The sequence below is a fragment of the Myotis nattereri genome, assembly GCF_964212035.1.
Source record: "Myotis nattereri genome assembly, chromosome: 4".
Lineage (NCBI taxonomy): Eukaryota > Metazoa > Chordata > Mammalia > Chiroptera > Vespertilionidae > Myotis > Myotis nattereri.
The window spans coordinates 36186622-36211042 of NC_138079.1; the positions used below are offsets into that span (position 1 = coordinate 36186622).

Consider the following 24421-nt stretch of genomic DNA (forward strand, 5'->3'; position numbering starts at 1 on the left):
GACAACAGGATGGTGATTACCAGAGGGAAGTGGGTGTGGGGTGTGTGTAAAGGGGGCCTAATATATGGTGACAGAAGATGGTTTGAGTTTGGGTTAAAAAAGAAATGGAGGCTTGATATTTTTATCAGATTGTAAAGAGCAGGAGATATTTCAGTGACAGTATCATAAAGGCGTCACTTAGTTTGAAAGTATTGCCCAGCTCTTTGTGTGCACACAACAAAAGGGAAGCCAGCAGAGGTTAAGGGTTTCATGGGGTAGCACCCGACCCATGGGCGCCGACTCTCGCGTCTGTGGAGGGTTCTGCTCCCCTGCCCTGCTGCCCGGGTCTGTGGAACCTGCGTGAGCAGTGCTGCCCTCAGTGGCCAGTCAGAAGTCCTCTCAGTCTCCAGCCAGTAATCAACTAAAAGTACGTGCAGTTTGCTCCTCTGGGTCACAGACAGTAAAGAGCCACATGCAGTTTCCATAACTGTTGCCATAAGGCTCCTAATCACTCCCTCTGTCGGCTACGCGGTGGAAAGAACCATGGGAGTCAAGTAGAACTGGGTCTGAATTTCAGCTCCTGCTACCTACTTGCCAAGTTCGTTATCAAGTAACTCAGCCTTTCCAAACTGTTTTCCGGCCTTTGGCATTGGAATAATGCTTCTCTCCTGGGGTGGTTGTGAGAACTGTGAGGTGGTCTCTGCTGTGTGTTGTGCCAGCTCTGGTTTTTAAGGCCCTGCGAGAGCTTGCCTCACTCTCAGCTCCGATCCCCCTTGTTCCCCATTCCTGGTGAGCACTGTCTCATGGTCTCCCTGTGAGGCCGTTTTCCCCTCTGACCCCACCCCCCACCCCCGTTCCTAGCCAGCAGGGATAGGCCCCAGGCCAGGGAGCCTGCAAATGTGAGAGGGACCCTCTCTGGGCAACTGCTGCCTCAGGAGTGGGTGCATGCTGAGAGGGAGGAAGGTGCCCTTGTAGGATGCCCTTTCCTCTGCGTGGCATGGCGAGTGGAAGGGCCTGGATTTTAGTGCCAGTTCCTCCTGCCACTGCCCAGGTGCCTTCACACAGTGCACACAATGTACAGCTGTGCACAGCAGCCACAGACACTGCCATCCACTGCATCTGCACGAAGCCCCTTGTCCTCTTACACGTAAGTGTTCTCATCTGCTCAAGCACATTTCCCAGGGACAAAGGCCGCTTCTCCTTTGGAGCTCTTCCTTGCATAGAACCGCACAGAATGATAATCATCCAGTGAACTGTCTTTTAACCTCTGGTACACATCCCAGCTTTCAAAGCACTTTCACATACCACCTCTGTTAATGTACCCAGCAAACCTGCAATGCAAGGCTTCTCCCCTCATGGAGGGAAACGAAGGTTTGAGGGGTTAAGCATAGCGTAAGTGCTGTGCCCTTTGTGACTAAAGGTCTTCAACACATTTAAAGTTCAAACAGCAGGTTTTCTTGAATCGTGGTGTGATGTTTACCCTGCTAATGCTTAGGTAGCTAAAGCAGATCACTGCAGGGCAACTAAAGTAAAAACAGGACCAGTTAACATGGGCTGCCTTTGAATGAAACCCATTCTAAGTATATTTACATATTTCAGATTTCATGGATACATTCAGAAATATTAATGTAGCATAATTGAAGTCTGATATGGCACCTCAAGTCCAGAGAGGAAAATAAATGACTCTTTCTCCCCCTGCCCTTTTACACCTGTCAGAGTTAATTTTTAACCACTGGGGGATTGCAAAACATTCATCCTAAAGAGCCTGATTCATAAATCTTGTTTTAAATTCTCTGGGCTTGCCTTTCAACCAGGACTAAAGCACTAAGGTAGAGTGAAATGACATTCAAAGAATTTTACTTTTCTCTGATTTGTGTTTTTTTTTGAATTTAAAATGTGGTCTGACATTAGAGGTTGTTTTAAAGTTAAGAAATGAAACCTTGAAAAAAAATGCATGCATACATTTAGATGGGTTGGAGTAAACAGAGGCAAGCCATCAGGGTTATGTATTGAAAAATAGGAAATTTTACTTGTATTCTGAAAAAGAAACATTTCAGGGTGCGTATGTTGGCATCCAGCTCAGTTTTACTTCTGATTTCACAGTGCAGCCTTCTATGTCCAGAGACAGTGGCTGGGGGGGAAATGACAGGGCAGGAGTTCTTCACTCCACTAAGCAGTGGATGCACCTTTTCAGATATTTGGTAGGATGTCATTTTTGCGCATATGCAAACCTGAGTTTATTTAGAAATTCAAATGGACAGTCTTCTCCATGCAGGGTGATTAGAAGAGCCAGATATGGAGTGATGAGTTTGCATCATCCTGAAAAGCCCCTTTGTCCTAAGTTGTTTTAAGTTAAATTATAAAGGGAGGCATTCATTTAACCCTTAAAGGATGATTTGGGTTCATGTTTTTGTTTGTTTTTTAAGTGGCCTTTTGTTCAGAAATGATAGCCCACCAAAACAGGTAAGAAGTTGTGCAGGATGAATGGTGGTCGTTAAACAATCGTGATTTGATGGTGATTTGCACATATGAATATAATGTTCAGTCTATAACTTTCAAAGGTATTTTTAGTGGTTAAGGGACCTGATGAGAAGTGAAATATGAACTATGTTTGCCTCAGAAATGAGTTTTACCAAACTTTGGGAAAAGGAAAATTAGTAAGACATATTGTCTTGAAGAATTTGGAGGGCTAAAGTTTATTTTTAATTATGTGTGTAAGTTCGCCAGGGTGGCTGTCTTTGAGTCTCAGATAAATGCTGAAATAAGTTTTCATCCAAGAGCTTAGCAGCCACATGAAAAATATTTCCTACGTTGTTATGACATCTGTGCATTTGATTTATTAGTTATTTGTTAGTGAATCATATAGATTAAGTGACATTTGGACATCTATTTTGTGTGAAATTTTGGATGTAATATGAGATGAATGAAAAGTACTGAAACTTGCCTGGTTTTTCCCAAGCAGAAGTCACTGACTCTGTTCTACCAGCAGAGGGCTCCCTTTTTAAGCTAATAAAGAGCATGTGTCTGCAGATCACTTTTCCACCACTAAAACTGAAGAGGGAAAGACCCAGCTCACACTTTCAGTAATATAATTGAACCTCTATGGTAGATGACGATACATATTGTGAGAAATTCTAAGCAAAGTTTACAAATCTATTTTAAGAATTTTCTGTAAGTAGAGGGTGTACTGCTTTCCAGTGGATAATTTTCTTCTGAAACAGAAAATATATTGTTGGACTAGAAAGCATTTTAATCTTAGAAGGTTTTGGCATGAATCATCATGTGCCTCCAGACAGGTATGCTTAAGAGACTCGTGTTTCCGAAGTTTCTAGCTTTAGAAAGACTTTTAAAAATAGAGCAAGATTATGCTGCTCACGATGCAAGGGTAGCCTCTGAACTAACCACGGGTCCCTGTAATCACTGGGCAGGAGCCGGAAGATGCACTTACACACAGTTTTTGTTTTCATTAGAAATGGAGATCTTTCCCCAGTTACACCAACGAAAAGTTTGTAAAGTCACTTTCACTGTGAGTGCAGCAGCGCTTCCCAGATGTTGCAAGTAATCCTGAAACCGGCTCCCCGGTTCCTGCCGGTGTAGTAGACATTATATCAGCACCTCAATCTTTATCCCTGCATGTGACCATTGGGTCACCTTCCTATACAGAATCTGAGGATGTTAGAGACCACACCCATATTTCTTCAAAGAGAATTTGAAGGTAGCTTTTTAAAAATTTAGATAAGCTACAAATAGAAAATAAAAAGTCAGTTTTGTTGCAAGTGTGAAATTTCTGGTATGTGGCTTAGAAGACATTAGCTTCAGTTTCACTTGTTAATTTTTACGTTCTCTGGCAGAGGGAAGTGAAGAGCAGGGCCAGTGGGTGGAGGAAAAGGAGTTCTGGTCCTCCTGCTATAATCTTGTGCAAACCACTTTACCCCTCTGATCAGAATCGTGTGTGTGTGTGTGTGTGTGTGTGTGTGTGTGTAGTATGAGGGAATTGCTTGAAGTCATCTCTAAATTGCTGTCTGGTTTTAAAGGTATGATTATTATGTTTTGGTTCTTGGAGTAATAGTCAAGCTGATACGAGTGAAAAGTTTCTGAGGTCAAATTTTAATTAAGTCTGGTTCATTGCACCTTTCTCAAATAGAGGACAAACATCCTCCCGAAAGGTATTCCCTCTGCTTGCCCTTCTCCCATCCTTTGCTCCATGTGGCCATCGCATGAACCCGATGCAGACACCCCTCCTAATTATTACAAAACCCTCTGGCTATTGAAGCCCACGTTGCAATTGACTATAGAAGTAGCTGCAGCTGGGGTTTTCTCTCTCAGTCTTCATGTGGTCGTGGAGCATGGTATCGATGCAGAGTTAGAGTCATCTTCCCTAGGACTTGAAACATTTTTTTAGACCTGTTTCCTGCCCAGTTGCTGGTAGGGCTTTCCTGTTACACCTGCGGGCTGCCTGTGCTTGGGTGTGGGAGGCGGTGGACTGAGCAAGGCATGGTGTTCTGGGCCATTCCGAGGGTTCAGGCCTTTACAAGCAGGGCTTTGATTCTATTTTTTGCTGAACTAGCTCAGCCACTTCCTGTGTTTGGCTGCGCATAGTGCCTCGCTTCACTGTGGCCACTTGAGCCCGGCGAGCCAGCGAGCGCGCTGCCGCAGCCAGTTAGAGAGACTATTTTAGGTCCCCGCACAATGGCCTTCTCATTTCCTCGGTGAAAATGAGCGAGTTGGGCTGGCATTGGCCACTTGTTAGCAGATGACAACTTTGACTTTGACTTGGGCTCTCCTCCCCTCCCCGAAATCCCTGGCTCAGCAAATATTTGAACCTGCCCAAGTTAATCATGAAGCCGCGATCTTTATCTGAGAGAGCCCTGCGAGCGCCGGTGCCTTTTCCCTCCCGGGTACTGGACCCACGTCCAGCGGCTGTCTCCGCGGGGAGCCGGTGAGGGTGCAGCGGCGCGATCCTCCTTCGGTCCCAGGGGTCCTGCGCGCTGGCAGCCAGCACCGCCCGCCTGAGAGCCGCGGGGGGAGCCTCGGGGGCTGGTCCTGCTGGCTGGAAGAATAGCTTTTGGGATTTTTTTTTTCATTGTCGGATACAGGCTTTCAAAGAGAAACCGTTGAAATGCATAACCTGCAAAGTAAGTTGCTTTTAATTTGTGCACTTCTCTGCCCCTTCGCTGTTGCATTAGGGTTTTTTGTTGTTTGGTTTTTTTGTGGTGTATTTTTTTTTTTTTTGTAGTTCTGTGAGAGAGAGAGAGAGAGATTGATTAAGCACTCCCTGGGGAGGGCAGATGGCAGATGAGGGCGATACTCCTTTCCTGGAGGGGCACAGTGTGGGGGAAGGATGGGGTTAGGGTGGAAGCGGGAAGGAGGTAATTACACAGTGCCGGGCTGGAAGTTGGTGCCTGGCCAGGCCTGGGAGAGACGTGGAAAATCACCTGTCTCCCTGCTCCCTGTGCCACATGGGCTCCCTTTCCAGCCCTGGTTTGCACCGAGTGCTTCCAGGGCATGTGGCCCTCTGTTGGAGGCTAGAACTTGTCTCCCTTCCTTGGGGGTGGGGGTGGGGTGGGGGGTATCACTGTTTTTATTAAACCGAGAGATTTCTTTCTGAATCTTATTTGAGGCCACCACCACCGCCACTTTTACTTGAGTTTAGGTTTACTTAAGCTCTTAGGCAAATAGAAAAGTGAGTGGGAGGGTTTTTAGGCTGAGCCTGCCTTCATGGTTAATGAGAAGATGAATTATAAACTAGAGAGGGGATTCAAGTGAATAGTGCTCAGAGAATGGCCTGCCTTTGCTCTGCTCTTTTATATAGTTTATGATGCCAACGCGGATAGAACGTCTAAGAGTAAATTTTTAGGGCTTCTGTGCTCTTTAATCACACAAATACTATGTAGATCACAGAGCCCACTATAGTTTTTTAAATCAGCCACATTTACATGGGGTGAGGGCTTCCCCCACCCCCCTTCTTCCTTCCCTCTCATCCTATTGCAAAGAGGGACCATTTCTTAAGGGGAATGTACCTTAGGCTCCAGTAAGAGCAGCCGGATTATATAGAGAACAGCTTGGAAGAAAAAAAGATTAATAATTAGGCTTATAGGGGAATTGATGTCTTTACATTAAGTACTGCTAAGAAGGAATAGTAATAGTCCTCCCCAGTGCGAGGCATTTGAGGTAGAGGAGATAAAAGCCCCCTTTCCACCCCCAACTCCCCAAAAAGTGATTACATCATCCCCACGCCCACCCAAGCAGCATTAACACAATAAATCCCAGGATGGGTTCACCGGTGAGAATACTTTGCCGAGACAGCTCTCCCCCTCTGCATTCTGATATGTATGGCCTCTTTCTATTTGGAAGACAGCTTACCTTGACCAGTCTTGTTAGGCAGTAACATTAAAATTCTCATTAATGATGTTGACAGTTCTGTTGATTATTTCTGCTAACAGACCTCTTCATTCCTGTTAAGAATTTCCAGTGTTAGTCCATAAAGTGTAGTTTTGACTTTGCAGTGTTTGGTCGAGGAGGAGAGCTTGCCTATGTATTTCCTTGTACTTGAGCTTTCTAATGTGGTACGCTTGTGACAGTGTTTGAGTTTTTACGTAGGACTGAGATTAAATATCCTGAGTCCTTTCTGCTTTTAATACATATGGGAGGTATTTAAGGACTGTAAAATATACCTTAAGTACACCGTTTTCATGCATTTGTAAGATTTTTAAACCAAGGAATGATCGGGCTATCTAAAAACCCAGATGCACTAGGGGAAAAAAGCTACGTGCTGCAGCATATCAGCTTTTGTCACCCTGCCAAGAGCGGAGCGTACCAAGCTGCAAGGAGTAATAAAAAGGGAATTAGAAAACTCACTGCTGGAGGAGAACAGTCAAATTAAACAGCTTTTGGAAACGATGAGCATGTATATGTTGCAGTTCTATTAAATGTAGCTTAGTGAGGTTGGGGTTGTGCTAAGGCTGATACAGAAGAGAAATAATGAAGCAGGAGTGGTCTGGTGACATTTTTCTGACTTGATTGGCTGGGCTGTGTGATGTAATAGGTTACAGTGCAGCCCCTTATAGGTTTTAAAATGAATTCCAAGACACCATTACAAAGAAAGCCGGACTCTTTTCTTATAACTGAGCTCAGCCAAGGAAACTCTCGCACAAATGTACAACACTGTTTGGAATATGGAAGACCTGGATTTAGAATATGCTAAGACAGATATAAATTGTGGCACAGACTTGATGTTTTATATAGAAATGGATCCACCAGGTAATACTGCAGTATTCTTGTAGAAAGCTAGTTAATTTTGTGGCTTTTTTTTTTTTTTTTGACAACTCTGTAATAGAGCCTCTTTAGATTTCTATTTTTATTAATTTGTTCTAATTTAATAATAATTCATTTGATCATAGCCTGTGGAAGCAGGCAGATCAGATTGTATGTGGTAAATGCTTATTCTTACTTGAATGGATATGAATGGAATGCCCGTTTTTCACTGGTGTCTTTTGTTAAGATCTTTTGCTATTTGGGTTATATTGTTGTATAGCGTTCCTGTAATTGAATTGATGTCTCCTTTGTGCTGCTTTTCTCTGTTGCCAATGGAGGAGAACAGTGTGATACTTTGTGGGGATAGCACTTGGTACTTTAGAAAGCATGTAAAATGTAGCAATGATTGCAACTCAGTTCTAGGTGACCGGAAACTGTTCTAAATCAAACTTTGAGATTTTGCCTCCTGTCTTAAGATACTATCTTAGGATACTATAAAGAGAAGAGAAGTTGGCTGTCCATTCCTTAGTCCTAGTCTTTATCACATAGTCTTTTGACAGACTTCTGAAATAATTTCACATAAATTAAAATCGTAACTGTGCTTTAAAACTTATGACTTAGAATTTAGCTAAAAAATCCTGGGTTTATTGTGCTTTCTAACTTATTTTATCCCTATGTTATTAGCCCATTTCCCAATGAAGAAATTTCAGAAATACCACAGCCTTTCATTTGTCACCAATTGGTATATGAATACTGATTTGACATTGAGAAAGAGGAATATAGTTTTTAATCAGTTGACATATAGAGCACAATTTCTCCAATAAAAAATTAACACTAAAGAGATTTAGGTCAAGGATGAGTTTCTTAGAGTGGCTTTTGGCAGAACAGTGCCTGAAATACTAAGATGAGAAATACTAACTCTCCTCTGAAAACATATTGCTGTAGGTGAGCCTCTGCCACACCAGCATTTGTGGAGGGCAGAAGCCAAATTTGTCTCTCCTAATTAAACAGGAGGAAATTAAAGCCAACCCATGTGATTCCTCCTGCTCACTGTGCATGCATGGTTTCTGACTTCAGCTGGATTTGACCAGGCATGCAACTTTAATATAACTAGAACCTAGAAGTAGAAAATGGCACAACTCTGGATTTACTCTGAAATTCACATTAATCTCCAAGCTGTTTTCTTCAGTTTCTTTTCTCTTTGAGCTATACTCTGAAAGATTTCTGATTTTTTTTTTTTAGAAGAAAACAATCTTGCATGTTTCATGGAATTCTGAATTATTGCTGTATGTCACACTCTACTTTCATCCAAAGAAATTAGGTCTGTTTTAAAATGTTAGTTTGGGGTCGCAAACAACTTTTTCCTTTCTCCTTAATCTACAGCACTGCCTCCTAAACCACCAAAACCTACTACTGTGGCCAACAACGGTATGAATAACAATATGTCCTTACAAGATGCCGAGTGGTACTGGGGAGATATCTCGAGGTAAGCCCACAGAAACGCTTCGTTTTCACTAGCGATAGAGAGCTTTAGGTTAAGAGAAAGAAAAGCACCAGCTTGCTAAGTTCCATTTTTAGGATATCATCCAATATAAGCATTGAAGCATACTGGATTCCCTTCCAAAGGCTACCAGAGAAGTCACTGAGACGCTGGAGAGCTGTGGGTGCTGGTGCCACCGGAAATTACACACTGAGAAGTTCGATTATTGACAGATGTCAGGGAGGCACCGGGACGAGTGGCCCTGCCCAAGGCAGCGTGCAGGCACTCCTGTCACGCAGAACTCTAAGAATTCATACGATTATCTCACACACAGTAAAATAAAGTGGCATTTTTATTCTTAGCTTTTTGTTTTTAAGCGGGGAGGGATGGGCAGGAAACCTTTCTGGAATCATGATTTGCTGATTTGTTAGCATCTTTGGTTAAAAAATAAAAACGTGTACCACAGTTATATGGACAGTGAAAGTAGGTGGTTGGTTTTTTTTTTTAACTCCCATGCACCTGTTTATAATGAGATGGAGTTTGTAACATTTTTTATATAAGAATAAATTGTTGAGCTTTGAAAATGTAATTAATAAGTATAAATCTATAGGGGAAGGGTGTTAGAGGGTTTTTCTGTACTTTATGCTCAGTTTTGCTGTGGACATAAAATTGCTCTAAAAATTAAGTCTGTTTAGATAATCACTAAATCCTTGAGGTAAGCCCTGTCTTGTATTCTTTTCACATCAGGGAGGAAGTGAATGAAAAACTCCGAGATACAGCTGACGGAACCTTTTTGGTACGAGATGCATCTACTAAAATGCACGGAGATTATACTCTTACACTAAGGTGAGTCAGAGAATGGAGGCAAAGCCGGGGTGGTTCAAGTTGACATTAAAACACATTTCTTTAAAGGAAATTGTATGCCATTACATTCATATTGTATTTACAGGAAAGGAGGAAATAACAAATTAATCAAAATATTTCACCGAGATGGGAAATACGGCTTCTCGGACCCATTAACCTTCAACTCTGTGGTTGAATTAATAAACCACTACCGGAATGAATCTCTAGCTCAGTACAATCCCAAGCTGGATGTGAAGTTACTTTATCCAGTATCCAAATACCAACAGGTAATCAAATGCTCACATTGTTAATGTCATTTAAATAAGGTACTTTCAGTGCTTAGAAACACTTAGAAGCAGATAAATTGCATGAAATGAAATTTGAAAAGCTTTGTACTTGTAATCACAAAATTACAATTTCAGAGTAGTTCAATAAAATACTCTAAGGATTTTTCCACGTCAGATATTTGGTTAAATAGTTCTTAATTGATTACATACCTTATCCATTGAATTGCTTTTTCTTCTGCTCTCTCTAATCCTTCTAGGATCAAGTTGTCAAAGAAGATAATATTGAAGCTGTAGGAAAAAAATTACATGAATATAACACTCAATTTCAAGAAAAAAGTCGGGAATATGATAGATTATATGAGGACTATACCCGTACTTCCCAGGTGAGTTTTCTGTGAAAATCACATTATAATTTTAGAAGTGTTAGTTATTAAAACCTAACGCATATTAGTCAGCTTCAAAAACAGAATAAAAAGGTTGAGAGCTCATTTGTGAATCATTGTGGATTATTCTAGTAATTTATTCATTATATCTCTATTTGTAAATGAAGCCTATAAGTATCAGAATAGTAAGTTTACAAGAGAAAGGAAGAGGTTACTGTGAGTTTTAAGTTGCTTTGACATAATTCTTGATTGAAGAATTATTTTTAGATTGGAAGGTCCACAGACTTGTGGGACTTGGCTAATATCAGAAATAGGGATTTAACCATCGGGACCGGCAGGGGGAGTAAAGGGCAAGACGGATGTCATGAATTGCTGATAAAGTGGCATGATTTTAACCAAGATGAAAACTTAGGAAACTGTCAGGTAGTCATTTTCCATAGACTGGAATAATTCCCAAAGGAAGCGTGTGCTTTTGTGATAGTGTTTTAGTGATGCTATGAATTAGAGTTCCACCTTGCTAACAAAGTACTTAACATTCTAGATAATCATAATGGGAGTCTCTCACAATAAGAAATCACCTGTTCTACGAAAGGTGTGACATGGTCTTACTAATATTGTGTTGCAGGAAATCCAAATGAAAAGAACAGCTATTGAAGCATTTAATGAAACCATAAAAATATTTGAAGAACAGTGCCAAACACAGGAGCGCTACAGTAAAGAGTACATAGAAAAGTTTAAACGTGAAGGCAATGAGAAAGAAATACAAAGGTTGGTCAGAGGAGTGTTCCTTTGTTCTCCTAGAGATAACCAGGATATTCTTAAACTGCTTAAAAATGATCTTGCTTTCTGTGCTGTGCATATTTAGAAAACAACGGGAAGGGAAAGCAAAGCATCCCTTGCCTTAGGAAAATGGCTGGGGCTCCACAGGGAGCCTTTTCATATAAACTGGGGGATACCTTCATGATGAACTCGGGTGATCACAGGTGCGTTTCTCTTGCCTGCAGGATTATGCATAATTATGAAAAGTTGAAGTCTCGGATCAGTGAAATTGTGGACAGCAGAAGAAGACTGGAGGAAGACTTGAAGAAACAGGCAGCTGAGTATCGGGAGATTGACAAGCGCATGAACAGCATTAAGCCCGACCTCATCCAACTGAGAAAGACAAGAGACCAGTACTTGATGTAAGTGGTGGGCACGGAACCCGCAAGGGTATGACTGCCAGTGGCTAAAATTAAGGCTAAGTTCTGAATGCGTTTTCTCTCTGAAACTCTTTTTCAGGTGGTTGACGCAGAAAGGTGTTCGGCAGAAGAAGTTGAACGAGTGGTTGGGCAATGAAAACACTGAAGAGTAAGTCGTTACCACAGATGGAGGCAGCAGGGTTTTTTTTTCATTTTAGGAAAATGCATGACTTGCCTTATTTAGAGAACAAGTGAGGAATTTTACTGAGTTTGGAACATCTTGTAGGAGAAAATGTATAAACTCAGTCTCATTATCCAGAATATTTTAAAGGGAGAGTTTAGGGAGGGAAGATACAGACTCCCCTCCCCCACCCCCCTATTCCAACACTGTGCCCACAATGATGTCCCAACATATTTTTGGAACAATTTAAAAAAAGGACAGAATTAGGCTTAGTATGTTTTTGAAGCTTAAGCATATGTTTTGTTTGAATTATTTGAAAGCTGGCAATCCTCCTAGAACATCAATTTCCTGATCTAAACTGGACAAACAGGATTGTTTAATACCTTCCTCTCTGCCCAGGTACCTGAGCTTAATACTGACTCTTTCTTTGTCCAGGGAAGTTACCTAGAAGGCTCCCCTCCCTAGATGAGAGGGAGGGCTGGTTGGGTCAGACCGGTGATCGCTGGTCCGGCCTGCTTGTAGGAGGGGCAGAACCGAGGTAGAAGAGGTGAGGGTAGGCTTGTGGCTCCATGCATTTCACTTAGGAACCTCCTCCCTTCCCTCCTCAGCCAATATTCACTGGTGGAGGATGATGAGGATCTGCCCCACCATGACGAGAAGACCTGGAATGTCGGAAGCAGCAACCGAAACAAGGCTGAGAACCTACTACGAGGGAAGCGAGACGGCACTTTCCTGGTCCGGGAAAGCAGTAAACAGGGCTGCTACGCCTGCTCTGTAGTGTATGTATCTCCCGCCCACATCTCCTGTCTCCTGGAGGGGGGTTCATTCCGCCAGCCATGGGGAGGGAGGTGAAAAGTTCTAACCTGGAAGAATCTTATGGCACACAGTGTAGAAGAGGGAATAAAACAGGCATGATATTTAAAGTCTGCCTGTCAGTAGAGTCTAGTAGAAAGAAACCTGCTTTGTTTGGGTACCAATTCAGGAACTACTTTAAGTCTTTTTTAAAAATGTAAATGGCAATGTTTGCCTCGAGGCTAGTATAGAATCTGAGGTAACTCACATAAGAGCACCACACACAGGTGAAAAGTCCCCATCAGGAACTGTCCTTGAGGTAATTACACCCAGAAGACATGTTTGTCCCCTGGCATATTTTCTTTCTGTTGATTTCTTAATAGTCCAGGGAGCACCTTGAGTGGACAGTGAGTTTTTGGGTCACTGGCGTCATTTCAGAGTGTGAGGCTCTAAAACAAGCATGTCGAACTCGGGGCCCGCAGGCTGCATGGCTCGTTTATTTGGCCCATGTTAGAGTTTGCTTGCTCTAAAAACACATCCTACCCTGCAAGCTCTCTCATTTACGGAGACCTCCTATAGGAAGGAGGTGTGAGCAGAGCTCTGCGTAAGTGCCAAGATGGAGAGACATGTAGACACTTGAAAGCCAGCCTGAGAGAAGGGATCCTATTAATAACTAGTCACACCTCTGGTCACACCGCGGCGCTGATGGCCGGCGGCTCCCGCTTGTTGCGTGCTCGCTGCATTCCAGGCATTCTACCAAGCACATCGTGCACATCATCTCATTTCTCAAAGCCACCTGGTGACACACATTACTATCATGCTCCTCTTACACCATTTTAAAGATGAAAATACAGCGGCTCAGTGAAGCTGGGTTCCGTACCCAAGTCACTCAGCCAGTAAGTAGGCGGCAAAGCCACGAGTCTGGCAGTTCACCTGGGACAGTTGCCCACGTGGGCCCCGGCCTGTGTCAAGTGTACTTTTTGATGATGATTTTGTTAAAAACGCCTAGCCGCGTCACGGTTTGTCCCGGTCAAGGTCACAATGCATTTGTTCTCTCTCCTCTCTAGGGTGGACGGCGAGGTAAAGCACTGTGTCATAAACAAAACCGCAACTGGCTATGGCTTTGCCGAGCCCTATAACCTGTACAGCTCCCTCAAAGAACTGGTGCTACATTACCAACACACCTCCCTCGTGCAGCACAACGACTCCCTCAACGTCACACTAGCCTACCCGGTATATGCACAGCAGAGGCGATGAAGCGTGCCCTCCGGTCCTCCTCCTGATGTTCAACCGCCCGAGGCCTCCGGAAAGCACGGGGCTCCTCTCCAGCCTGGCCTGTGAATTGAGCTGCGGAGACCACGTCTTCAGATGGGCCTGCAGCTTTCGACAAAAAGAAAGCAGTAGGGGAAGACATGCAGCCAGCGCTGTGCGATGACCAGACGTTGCCTATCTGGAGTGCTTAACCTTCCTTTCCTTTTTTTTTTTTTTTGGTTTAATTTAAAGCCACCACAACACAGAGAAAAATAAATGCAAAAATCTCTGCGTGCAGGGACAAAGAGGCCTTCACCATGGTGCTCGTTAATGCTTTCTGAAGCTTTACCAGCTCAAAGTTGGGACCTTGGAGACCGAGGATGCACGGGGCTGTGGAGCCCTGGCCCGGGAGCGCTCGGTCCAGCCTGGTTTAGCCTGGTGTTGCTGTGCACGGTGGACCCAGACACTTCGCACTGTGGATTATTTCCTTTCCTAACAAATGAACGATATGTAGCAGAAAGGCACTTCCACTCACAAGGGACACTTTGGGGCGAACGTCAGCTCACATGTGTTCGGAGGAAATTCTGTTGCAGCCAAGTGCCAGAAAGCGTTTTGTTTAAACTTTTCAACAAAAAACAAAACCTATCATTGGAAAAACGGAACTTGGAAAACAGGACTTCAAGTGACATTTAGTATATAAAATATGTACATAATATTGGATGACTAACTATCAAATAGATGGATTTGTATCAATACCAAATAGCTTCTGTTTTGTTTTGCTGAAGGCTAAATTCACAGCGCTATGCAATTCCTAATTTTCATTAAGTTGTTATCTCAGTTTTAGATGTACGTTCAGAATAAGCTTCCCCTGCCCCAATTTTTGTTGCTTGAAAATACTGTTGTTCCTGATTTTTGTGTTAATATTCATTTTGTTTATTCTTTTACTTTTTTTTTTTTTTTAAGAAGAAATGTACAGGATGCCAGTTTTTTAAAAAGGCTTCAGAATTAAAACTATGAAATATTTTACAGTTTTTCTTGTACAGAGTACTTGGCTATTAGTCCAAGGTTAAAAAGTTCCTAACAGATTTTTTGGACTAAATGTTTTGTTGGGCAGTGCCTGATAAGCTTCAAAGCTGCTTTATTCAATAAAAAAGATAAAGATATATGAATATGACAAAAGTGTCGCGGAGTTCGACAATGTTGTTTCAAAACTCTTAAAATACGGTACCTGGCAATGTTTGTTTCATAAAGAATTGTGAACTTCCTGAATCTGGGGAGGAGGGATATAGCGAAAGGTTGTACAGGTGGGGGGTGGTGGTGGAATGCACTTTCTCTTTCTCATGATTAGAGAAAAAGTAGGTAACTGCAGAGGGAAGTTGCGTATACTTCAGTCTTTCCCACTCTCATCTGCTAGTTATTACCGATTGTGACAATTACACATCTGCTACGGCTCTGACCCGTGCGGCTCGGCTGGTCGGATGTTCCAGTGCTGACCCTCGTTGGGAACACTGATTTCAAGGTTAAATTGCTACACTTAGAAAATGTCTCTTTTTAACATTAGACTACTGTTACAACCAACAAACATTCGTTTTTGAGAAAACATGATTTGAGAAAAGATTTTTATCCGGCTGTTTGTTATTTTCCTAGCTTCCCATTCACCTTAGACCATAAAGCAAAGAGGCATGATGGTAACTGCTACTGCTCTGGGCTGTGTAGAACTCGTTAAAGTCATGGCCATTTCAGGAATCGTAATAACAGTCCTTCTCATTCATCCAAATAATTGCATGTGTTATACTTCACTGTGGGGAAAAGGAAGGGGTGTTAGAGTCATCTCTGCAATTCGGGGCATGAGTGAGAGGCCTCCCTGATTCACATACGCAAAAAGCCTTTCTGTTCCGTGGAAATTGTGCATGTATTGGGAGGAATAAAGGATAATTATAACCATAGTCAACTACGCTGGTGGATTAAGATGGAATCTTACAATTTCATACCTTTATTTCTCTTTCCTTCAAATATTGGGGTGAGGGAACTTGGTTTTCTTAACGTTGTTCCTTTAAAAATTCTTTTGAAAGAATGTGTCTAGCAGCTGACTTAACTGTAAAATGTATTTTTTTTTTTTTTGGTCCTTTTTTCATGAAGCTACTCATATCAAGAGCAATAGTCAGCATGACAGCCAGACTGTCAGCCTGAGACTTGACTGTACTGATCTGACCACCTCTCTCTCATCTCCAGACAACTGACGATTCTCCTGGTTTGAGTCTGGGTGTCTAGTTTAAAACTATCCTTCCATGTCTCACAGAAGTTTAACAATTAGTTAATAGTAGCTTGTAAACAAGAGTGGTTTTGTTCTTGTTTTTTTTTGTTTTGTTTTGTTTTTTGGTAGCACATCCATGTATGCTATTAAGTATAAATAATTTTCATTTAATTTCCAAAATATAAGATCTGAAATGGAATGTTTCATTAACAATACATTTCATAGTTTTGTTAGTGTTTTTGCTTCAACATTTTGCAAGATGACATGGTAGTAGGCATCTGCCTTAGTTTTGCATCTCACAAGCACAAACAATAGATTTTCTTTGCACTGCAAAGGCAGGATTCCTCACTCCATATCACAGTGAGTTACACACCTGTGATGTCACCCCTCTGCCAGGTGCCTTCTTGACTGTGTGTAGCGTGCCCACCACCTATGTCCTTCCAGATGTTTGACCAGCAGGGCTCTCTGGGTTCCTCAGACAGTCATCCAGCAACATCGTCTCAGTGGCTCACAAGTATGAATGGATACAGCAGAGGTGCTCTGAGACGTTTTCTTAGCCATGCATTGATCTCCCCTACCCAAGCTGGCATCCTAAAAATAAAGCCAGAACTAGGCTTCAGAGAGGCTATGACGGGGCTATAAGGTGGGAGCACTGGGACCTGACATTAGACACAAGAGAAATAACCGTGAGAAAAAGCAAAAAGCATGTGTTTGCAACATCTGAAAACTTCGTGGCCCTTGATATATGTATATATGTATATGTGCATGGACTGTGTTTTCAGTACACCTTTCAGCCAAAACAGATCCACAGTTGAGTTCAAGTGCAAACAAGCAAATGTCTAGTACAGTTCTTGTATATGTGTATGGGTGGTTTTTTTCCTGTGAATTTGCTTTGTTTTGTCTTACAAAGGTGAAAATTGTTTGCAAGTGAAGTGAGAAGTTCATAATTTTTTGGCGTTTTTTCCCCCCCTGTGTTTAAAAGTTAACTCCTTTTGGGAAGCTGGCCTCGCTTAATTTGGAAATCCTTGTTTTCAATGTGTCAAGTCAAAATGTGTGTATGTGAGCTGTCACTATAGGGAACCTATTGCTTTGTCATGTAGCTGGTTATGAACTAGTAATGTGTTTGGGAAGTCCTACTGATGTTCCTTACTGGGAGAAAAGTTCTGCTGGTTTTAACAACTGTGCTTTTGCTATGCATGGTATCCAAGTCAGCTGGAAAGCAGACCCTGAAATCTGAGTTCAGGGTCACTTAAGAAAGGGGCAGTTTAAAAGCACAATGCCTCACATGAGACAAAGTTCCAAAATGCCAAATTCTTATTTTTTAAACATCTAGTTATATAAAATACTAGTGTGAGTAGGGAGGGAACAAAATTGGAAACACTATCTAACTTAACATTAAACTTGTCACCATGAGATAGCATTAGCTACCCAGGATGCTGCTATTAAAAAAAACAAAAACAAAAAATCATTTATATGTGTGTATTTTTTAAAGCTACGGTCTGTTCGATGTTTTTACAAATCTGTTTATATGACATTGTTAAAATAACGTTGGTCTTTTGACGAGAGGGAGGATGTGATGGTCTGTTGTAATTTTGCCTTTACAAGGCAACCTGGGTGGGGGGCGGGGGGAGTGTGCCTCCTTGACACTTGGTTCAAGCTATAGATTTAATGGAGCTATGTCTTGTTGTTTTAAGTTGCTGTAATGCATTGTATTAGGGCCTCAAACAGAATAAAGGTTGTTTTGAAACGTATGTGATGGTTTGAAATTTCAATTATTGCCTAAGAAATATTTCTGAAACCACTCTCTTGCTCTTTTGGTTAATGAAAGTTGCTGTCTCTATAGTCTCCCTCCCACCCCCTTTCATTCTACCACCTCACTTTTGTAAAGTGGGAAGGCCATGAAAAGCGGTCACATGAATGATTGCTTAGTGTTGTTTACATAATTACACCATGTCCTTAATGATGACATAATCTCTAGGTGATGTCATTTCAAGGCATGTTCTTGCTATAAGAAAATAGAATACCCATCGTCCCTCAATCCCGCCACCATCCACTTCCAAACCTTCAGAATTGCTCTCTACAAACTATGGTTTGTTGAGTTGGTGTGTCTGTCCCACAGGGGCAGCATGAGGCACTGAGCAGCATGCAGAGTGTGACATGGAGTTGCAGACAGAGCCAACCACACAACAGATTCAGGTTTCGCATTGTGGCATCTAGTCAATACAGATAAAAAGTATTCTGATTCTGAAATAACTCCTATGTCACTTTCCTTGCTGAGTGAATTTATGACAATGAATGCCACTTTGCTTGTACAGTATACACACTTTAACAGCTGATAACTCCATTTTGACAAGGAAATGTATCTTAATAAGCACTGCCTTAATAATTATTCAAATTATTATACATTTTGGGGGAACATCCTATATATATATGTGGTGCTGACTTTACCTGTGGGCATAGAGAGAGCCCTGGACATGAAGACATGGTCTGGTAATGGAGATGAGGGGCACATAAGTAATGAGTCCGGATTCTCTGTGTATGGCAGTAACTCAGAAGCAGTTTTCCCCTGCTCTGTTCTGTACTCCCAGAGAACCGTATTCCCAGGGTCTTTTGCCCTCTGGCTGCCAGGAAGTGAGTCTCCTGTGTGGCTCCTGCTCCTCAGGCAGACCCTCTCTGGGGTCTAAGCAACCTCACCCTAGGGCTCTCAGTCTAAGCCTCTGGCTGCTGAGCCTCCTAAGCTGTAAACCAGTCTGTTTCTCTCCTGTAGAGAGTCTACACTGTGAGCATATATTATATAAAGCGTATTTATATCCTTCATTGATGATTTGCCTGGTAGAAGTGCAAATTCCAGGGCCCCACCCCTGGCCTACTAACTCTCCAATCAGGACCAAGCAAATCTGTTTCAACAAGCTCTCCAGGTGATTTTAACGCACACTCAAGTTTGAGACTGACTACTTAAGGTCACCTGATTGTTGAACTAGTACATCAATGAGTGATATAAGAATGCTTTATACAATTTATGCTCATAGTGTAGGCTCTCCACAGGAAGGAAATAGACTGGTTTACACCTTAGGAGGCTCAAGCTGGTCTTAGTTCTGTCTTTAACCAGCTGTGGAAACGTGATGAACTCAGTTTACTTGTCTGGGCCTCCATATCTATGAAATAAGGTTATGAGTCTAGAGCAGTGATGGCGAACCTATAACACGCGTGTCAGAGGTGACACGCGAACTCATTTTTTTGGTTGATTTTTCTTTGTTAAATGGCATTTAAATATATAAAATAAATATCAAAAATATAAGTCTTTGTTTTACTATGGTTGCAAATATCAAAAAATTTCTAGATGTGACACGGCACCAGAGTTAAGTTAGGGTTTTTCAAAATGCTGATGCCGAGCTCAAAAGGTTCGCCATCACTGCTCTAGACAGTCAGTCTCCAGGACTGCTTCTAGAGTGTACGTTGTAACAGAGCACACTGAATGAGAGTGCTCCCCTCCCCCAAGTTCTCCATTTGCAATTTGATCACAGTTACAACCCACAATGTGACTGATGACTGGTGACTGCAGACCACTGCTGTTGATTGAGTATTGGCCCTTTGTGTTGTCAGTGATGATGCCCAAGAAAGCATTAGCAGGATGAGGGCCCACTTATCGTGCAGATGCCTTAAAGCTACACTTCAGCTGTATCATAATGGGCAGCCAAGTTCTTGATAATGTGGAGGGGCATATGCTTGGAAATGACACCTTGCCCATCTAACTAAAGCACAGGGCACTGGGTCAGAGAACGTGGCCTGCAAATCCTCTAGGACACAGCGAGTGGCATGTAAGTGTACTATGTTAAGATCTGATCCTGTGTCAGCCCATTAAAAAACTGTTTCCTGAAGTTGTCCTTCAAAAAGTCTAAAAGTAAGATTTCTATAAAGACTTAACTGTAAGATCTGAAACCATGAAACTACTAGAAGAAAACATAGGGAAAAAGCTATGTAATTTTGCCTTTACAAGGCAACCTGGGTGGGGGGCGGGGGGAGTGTGCCTCCTTGACACTTGGTTCAAGCTATAGATTTAATGGAGCTATGTCTTGTTGTTTTAAGTTGCTGTAATGCATTGTATTAGGGCCTCAAACAGAATAAAGGTTGTTTTGAAACGTATGTGATGGTTTGAAATTTCAATTATTGCCTAAGAAATATTTCTGAAACCACTCTCTTGCTCTTTTGGTTAATGAAAGTTGCTGTCTCTATAGTCTCCCTCCCACCCCCTTTCATTCTACCACCTCACTTTTGTAAAGTGGGAAGGCCATGAAATGGCCATGATATGGGTCTTCGAACAGATTTTTTGGGACATGACACCTAAAGCACACAAAATAAAAACTAAATGAGTGGGACTATGTCAAACTAGAAAACTCCTGCACAGCAATCAATCAATCAATCAATCAATAAATAAATAACCAACCAGTGGAATGAAAAGGCAACTTAGAGACTAGGAAAAGATATTTGCAAACCATGTATCTGATAAGAAATTAATATCCAAAATATATAAAGAACTCATACAACTCAATAGCAAAACCAAAACAAAACCCCACAAATAACCCAACTTAAAAAGGAGCAGAAGTCGAACAGCTGAGGCCCATCCCGAAGGTTGGAGCTGGTCCCTAAGAGCTGAACCTAGTCCCACACAGCTGTGCCCATTCCTGAAAAGCCGAACCTGGTCCCAAAGAACCAAGGACCATCCCGAAGGTTGGAGCTAGTCCCTAAGAGCTGAACCTAGTCCCACACAGCTGTGCCCATTCCTAAAAAGCCGAACCTGGTCCCAAAGAACCAAGGCCTGTCCCGAAAGATGGAGCCTAGCCCTTAAGAGCTGAACCTAGTCTCAAACAGCTGTGCCCATTCGCAAAAAGCCAAACCTAGTCCCAAACAGCAGATTAGGGGAAGCGGAGGATCAGATCAGTGAATTAGAAGACAGGGTTGGAAAAAAAAAATGGGCAGAGGACATAAATAGACATTTTTCCAAAGAAGATATACAAATGGCCAATAGATACATGAAAGGGTGATCAATATCACTAATCATCAGGGAAATGCAAATCAAAACCACAATGAGGTATCACCTCACACCTGCTAGAATGGCTATCAGGCTATCATTGACAAGAGCGTCACCAAGATAGTGTCGTAGGTCATTCCTGACAGCTCTCCCTCACAGAAGAACGACTAGCAACTACTCATGGACAAGACATCACTCAGAGAATCCTAGAACTCAGGAGTGAGGCTGAAGCATCCCCTGCACCACAGAGACCAAGAGAAACTACACTACCAGGGTAAGAGGGACAGCTACATGCGGACCCTTCCCTGGGCCTATGTCACCTCAGTGGGAAAAGAGAACTCAGGGGTGACCTCTAGCCCCTACCCCCAGCCTTGTGGAGCACTTCTTGGGAACCCCTACTCTGGTCTTGCCCCACAGGGGACTCTGCAGGGCTCAACTACTGGGACTCTGATTGTGACAGGGAAGAGGAGAGGGCCTTCCAACAACCAGCACCCAGATCTTGGCAGACTACCCTCCTACCCGCAGAGCCCAACCAGCAGCTTTGCTAATCTGCAAAACTAAGTCAGTGGTGCATTCTGACCAGGGTCCTTGGCAGGGTACAGGCCTGTCTGATTTGAGTCCTAATTGAGGAGTTTTGCTGGCCCTAGAGCTAGGTCTGCCACACCCAGGCAGAAGAGCTGAGCCACAGCTCCACCCACTGTGGTGTGGTGTGTGGCCCCCAACCCCAGCTGACAGGAAGGGCTGGTGAAAACACCTGGAAGCTTTGCAACCAAGCAATGCTCGAGCCAAGAGGCAGGCAGGCAAAGCTGACTGCTCTCAGAGCAAAGCCAGTGGCCCTGTACAGCCCGGGAATTTGGGGCACAGGTCAGCTTGAGTTAAAACTACAAACAAAGAACCTGAGCGGCCTTGGAGCTGCTTCTCCCACCGTGCCTGGGCAGGGAAACTAACTCATGGCCCTCTTATTGCAGAATACAGCCTGCCCGACTAGGAACCTTACCAGAGAGATGGGAAGCTGTGTAGGGCATCCAACAGCCCTGCTTACAGTGGAACTTGGACAGAGAGCACGGCTTTTCCTGTCTTCAGAGCAAAACTGGTGGCCTCACCTGACCAGGACGTTCAGTACACACTCTTGCCTAATCAGGCCCTCAAACAATGAGACTTGCAGTCCCTGGACTCCAACCAGGGCAGGGAAGCTACTTCATAGCCCCACCTACTGCTGAGTATAGGAACCAGTCCTGGCTGTCTAGTAAGCCTGACAAGAGAATTCAGGCAACTGTGAAGCCCATTCTACAGCCTCACTTGGACAGGGAACCAAGCCAGCAGTCCTATCCAGCTATTCTGAGACAGTGGCACACACCCGCTACCACCAACCTCAGAGCTCAAACAGTTGCCTCACCCAAAATACGCCCTTACAGACGGCCCCACCCACCCAACGACCTTACCAACAGATAAGTCCAGAAACCCAAACTGAAGTGATTAGAGAAGAACTTTATCTGCCGAAAGGGAGCTGCAAAGTCTGGAAGAGGAGACCACTTACTCAAATACACAGATATTAACACAGGAACCAAAGATCATGAAAAAATCAGGTAAATATGACACCCACCAAAGGAAACTGATAACGCTTTAATAACTGACACTGAAAACATGGAGAGCTAAGAAATATCAGAGAATTCAAAACAATTATCTTAAAGAAATTTAGTAGACTACAAAAACACACAGACAACTAAATTAAATTAGGAAAACAATGCATGAACAAAATGAGAAGCTCCACAAAGCAATAGAAACTATAAAAATAACCCAGAAAGCCTAGAGCTGAAAAATGTAATAACTGAAATGAAGAAGTCAACAGACAGCTTCAAAAGCAGACTCAGCCATGCAGAAGAAAGAATAAGATAGCTGGTAGATGAGACATTTGAAAATGACCAGTCAGAGAACAAAAAAAAAAAAAAAAAAAGGAAAAGAATGAAAAGAGGACACAATGAAAAGAAGCAGCAGTCATAGTATGGTAACTCCAGAAGGAGAAGAGGGAAAGGATAAAAAAGTATATTTAGCCGAAACTGGTTTGGCTCAGCGGATAGAGCGTCGGCTTGCGGACTGAAGGGTCCCAGGTTCGATTCCGGTCAAGGGTATGTACCTTGGTTGCGGGCACATCCCCAGTAGGAGATGTGCAGGAGGCAGCTGATCGATGTTTCTCTCTCATCGATGTTTCTAACTATCTCTCTCCCTTCCTCTCTGTAAAAAATCAATAAAATATATTAAAAAAAAAAAGTATATTTAAAGCAATAAATGGCTGAAAACTTCCCAAACTTGGAGAGGGAAGTAGACATCCAGATTCAAGAGGACCAAAGAACACCAAATAGGTTAAACCCAAAGAGGATAACACCAGGTCACACTATAAGTAAATTGTCAAAAGTCAAAGACAAAGAATTTTAAAAGCAGCAAGAGCAAAGAACACTTAAACTGCAGTCAATGTAAAATAGACTGCTATAGATATAAGTTGTTATATGTAAGCCTCATGGTAACCACAAAGCAAAATCCTATAGTCAGTACTTAAAAGAGAAAGAGAAAGAAATATCTTATCTAATAAAGAGGGGATATGCAAATTGACCATCAGGCTGTAATGGTCAAGATGGCTGCACCCACAGCAGAGGCTGAGTTCCTGTAACGAGCCTTAACGAGCAATCAGCAGGGACCTGAGGCTGCATAGCACTGGGCCGGGGCAGGGGACCTGAGGCTGCACCCCCCACCTGGTGGGGCTTGACAGGGGACCTCAGGCTGTGCCCCCCGTCCTGGCACTGGGCCAGGGAATCTGAGGCCGCGCCCCAAGCCCCAGCACCAGGCTGTGGGACCTGAGGCCATGCCTCCCACCTGGTGGGGCTTGACAGGGGACCTCAGGCTACTGCCCCCCACCCGGCAGGGCTTGAAGGGGGACCTCAGGCCACGCCCCCCACCCCAGCACCAAGCCAGGGAATCTGAGGCCACGCCCCATGCCCTGGCAACAGGCCGGGGGACCTGAGGCTGAGCCCCCCGCAATAAGGGGCTTGACTGGGGACCTCAGGCCATGTCCCCTGCCCACGGGGCTTGATGGGGGACCTCAGGTTGTGCCCCCCCTCCACAGAGCTTGACAGGGAACCTCAAGGTGTGTCCCCTATCTGCCCTAGGCTGGGGGACCTCAGGCCATGCCCCTTGCCCCAGCACCAGGAGACCTGAGGCCACGCCCCCCATCTGGCGGGGCTTGGCAGGAGTGGGGTCAGCTGGGTCTGGGTCTCATGCGATTTCAAGGTGCATGTGGGTGGGCAGGGACTTGACTCTGGTTCCCATGGCACGCTCTAGACCAGCCGTGGGCAAACTACGGCCCGTTTGAAATGAATAAAACTAAAAAAAAAAAAAAAAGACCGTACCCTTTTATGTAATGATGTTTACTTTGATCTTATATTAGTTCACACAAGCACTCCATTCATGCTTTTGTTCCGGCCCTCCAGTCCAGTTTAAGAACCCATTGTGGCCCTT

At 43.3% G+C, this 24421-nt stretch overlaps 1 protein-coding gene across 4 annotated transcripts in view; it reads left to right on the forward strand.

Annotated features, from left to right (window-relative positions):
• The window catches only part of PIK3R1 (phosphoinositide-3-kinase regulatory subunit 1), an 81400-nt gene extending 65826 nt beyond the window's left edge, over nucleotides 1–15574 (forward strand). For 2 of the 4 annotated variants that reach the window (XM_081090010.1, XM_081090009.1), the window contains 9 exons: nucleotides 8617–8719; nucleotides 9461–9559; nucleotides 9663–9843; nucleotides 10101–10226; nucleotides 10852–10994; nucleotides 11231–11407; nucleotides 11505–11573; nucleotides 12194–12364; nucleotides 13445–15574. In XM_081090010.1, the coding sequence (XP_080946136.1) occupies nucleotides 8617–8719; nucleotides 9461–9559; nucleotides 9663–9843; nucleotides 10101–10226; nucleotides 10852–10994; nucleotides 11231–11407; nucleotides 11505–11573; nucleotides 12194–12364; nucleotides 13445–13634 (1259 nt within the window). In that variant the 3' untranslated portion in view covers nucleotides 13635–15574. Of the gene's footprint in view, nucleotides 1–4395; nucleotides 5115–6831; nucleotides 7240–8616; nucleotides 8720–9460; nucleotides 9560–9662; nucleotides 9844–10100; nucleotides 10227–10851; nucleotides 10995–11230; nucleotides 11408–11504; nucleotides 11574–12193; nucleotides 12365–13444 lie in introns of those variants that run through there. The other 2 variants (XM_081090012.1, XM_081090011.1) reach the window with 2 other exon arrangements.
• The last annotated feature ends 8847 nt before the right edge of the window (nucleotides 15575–24421 follow it).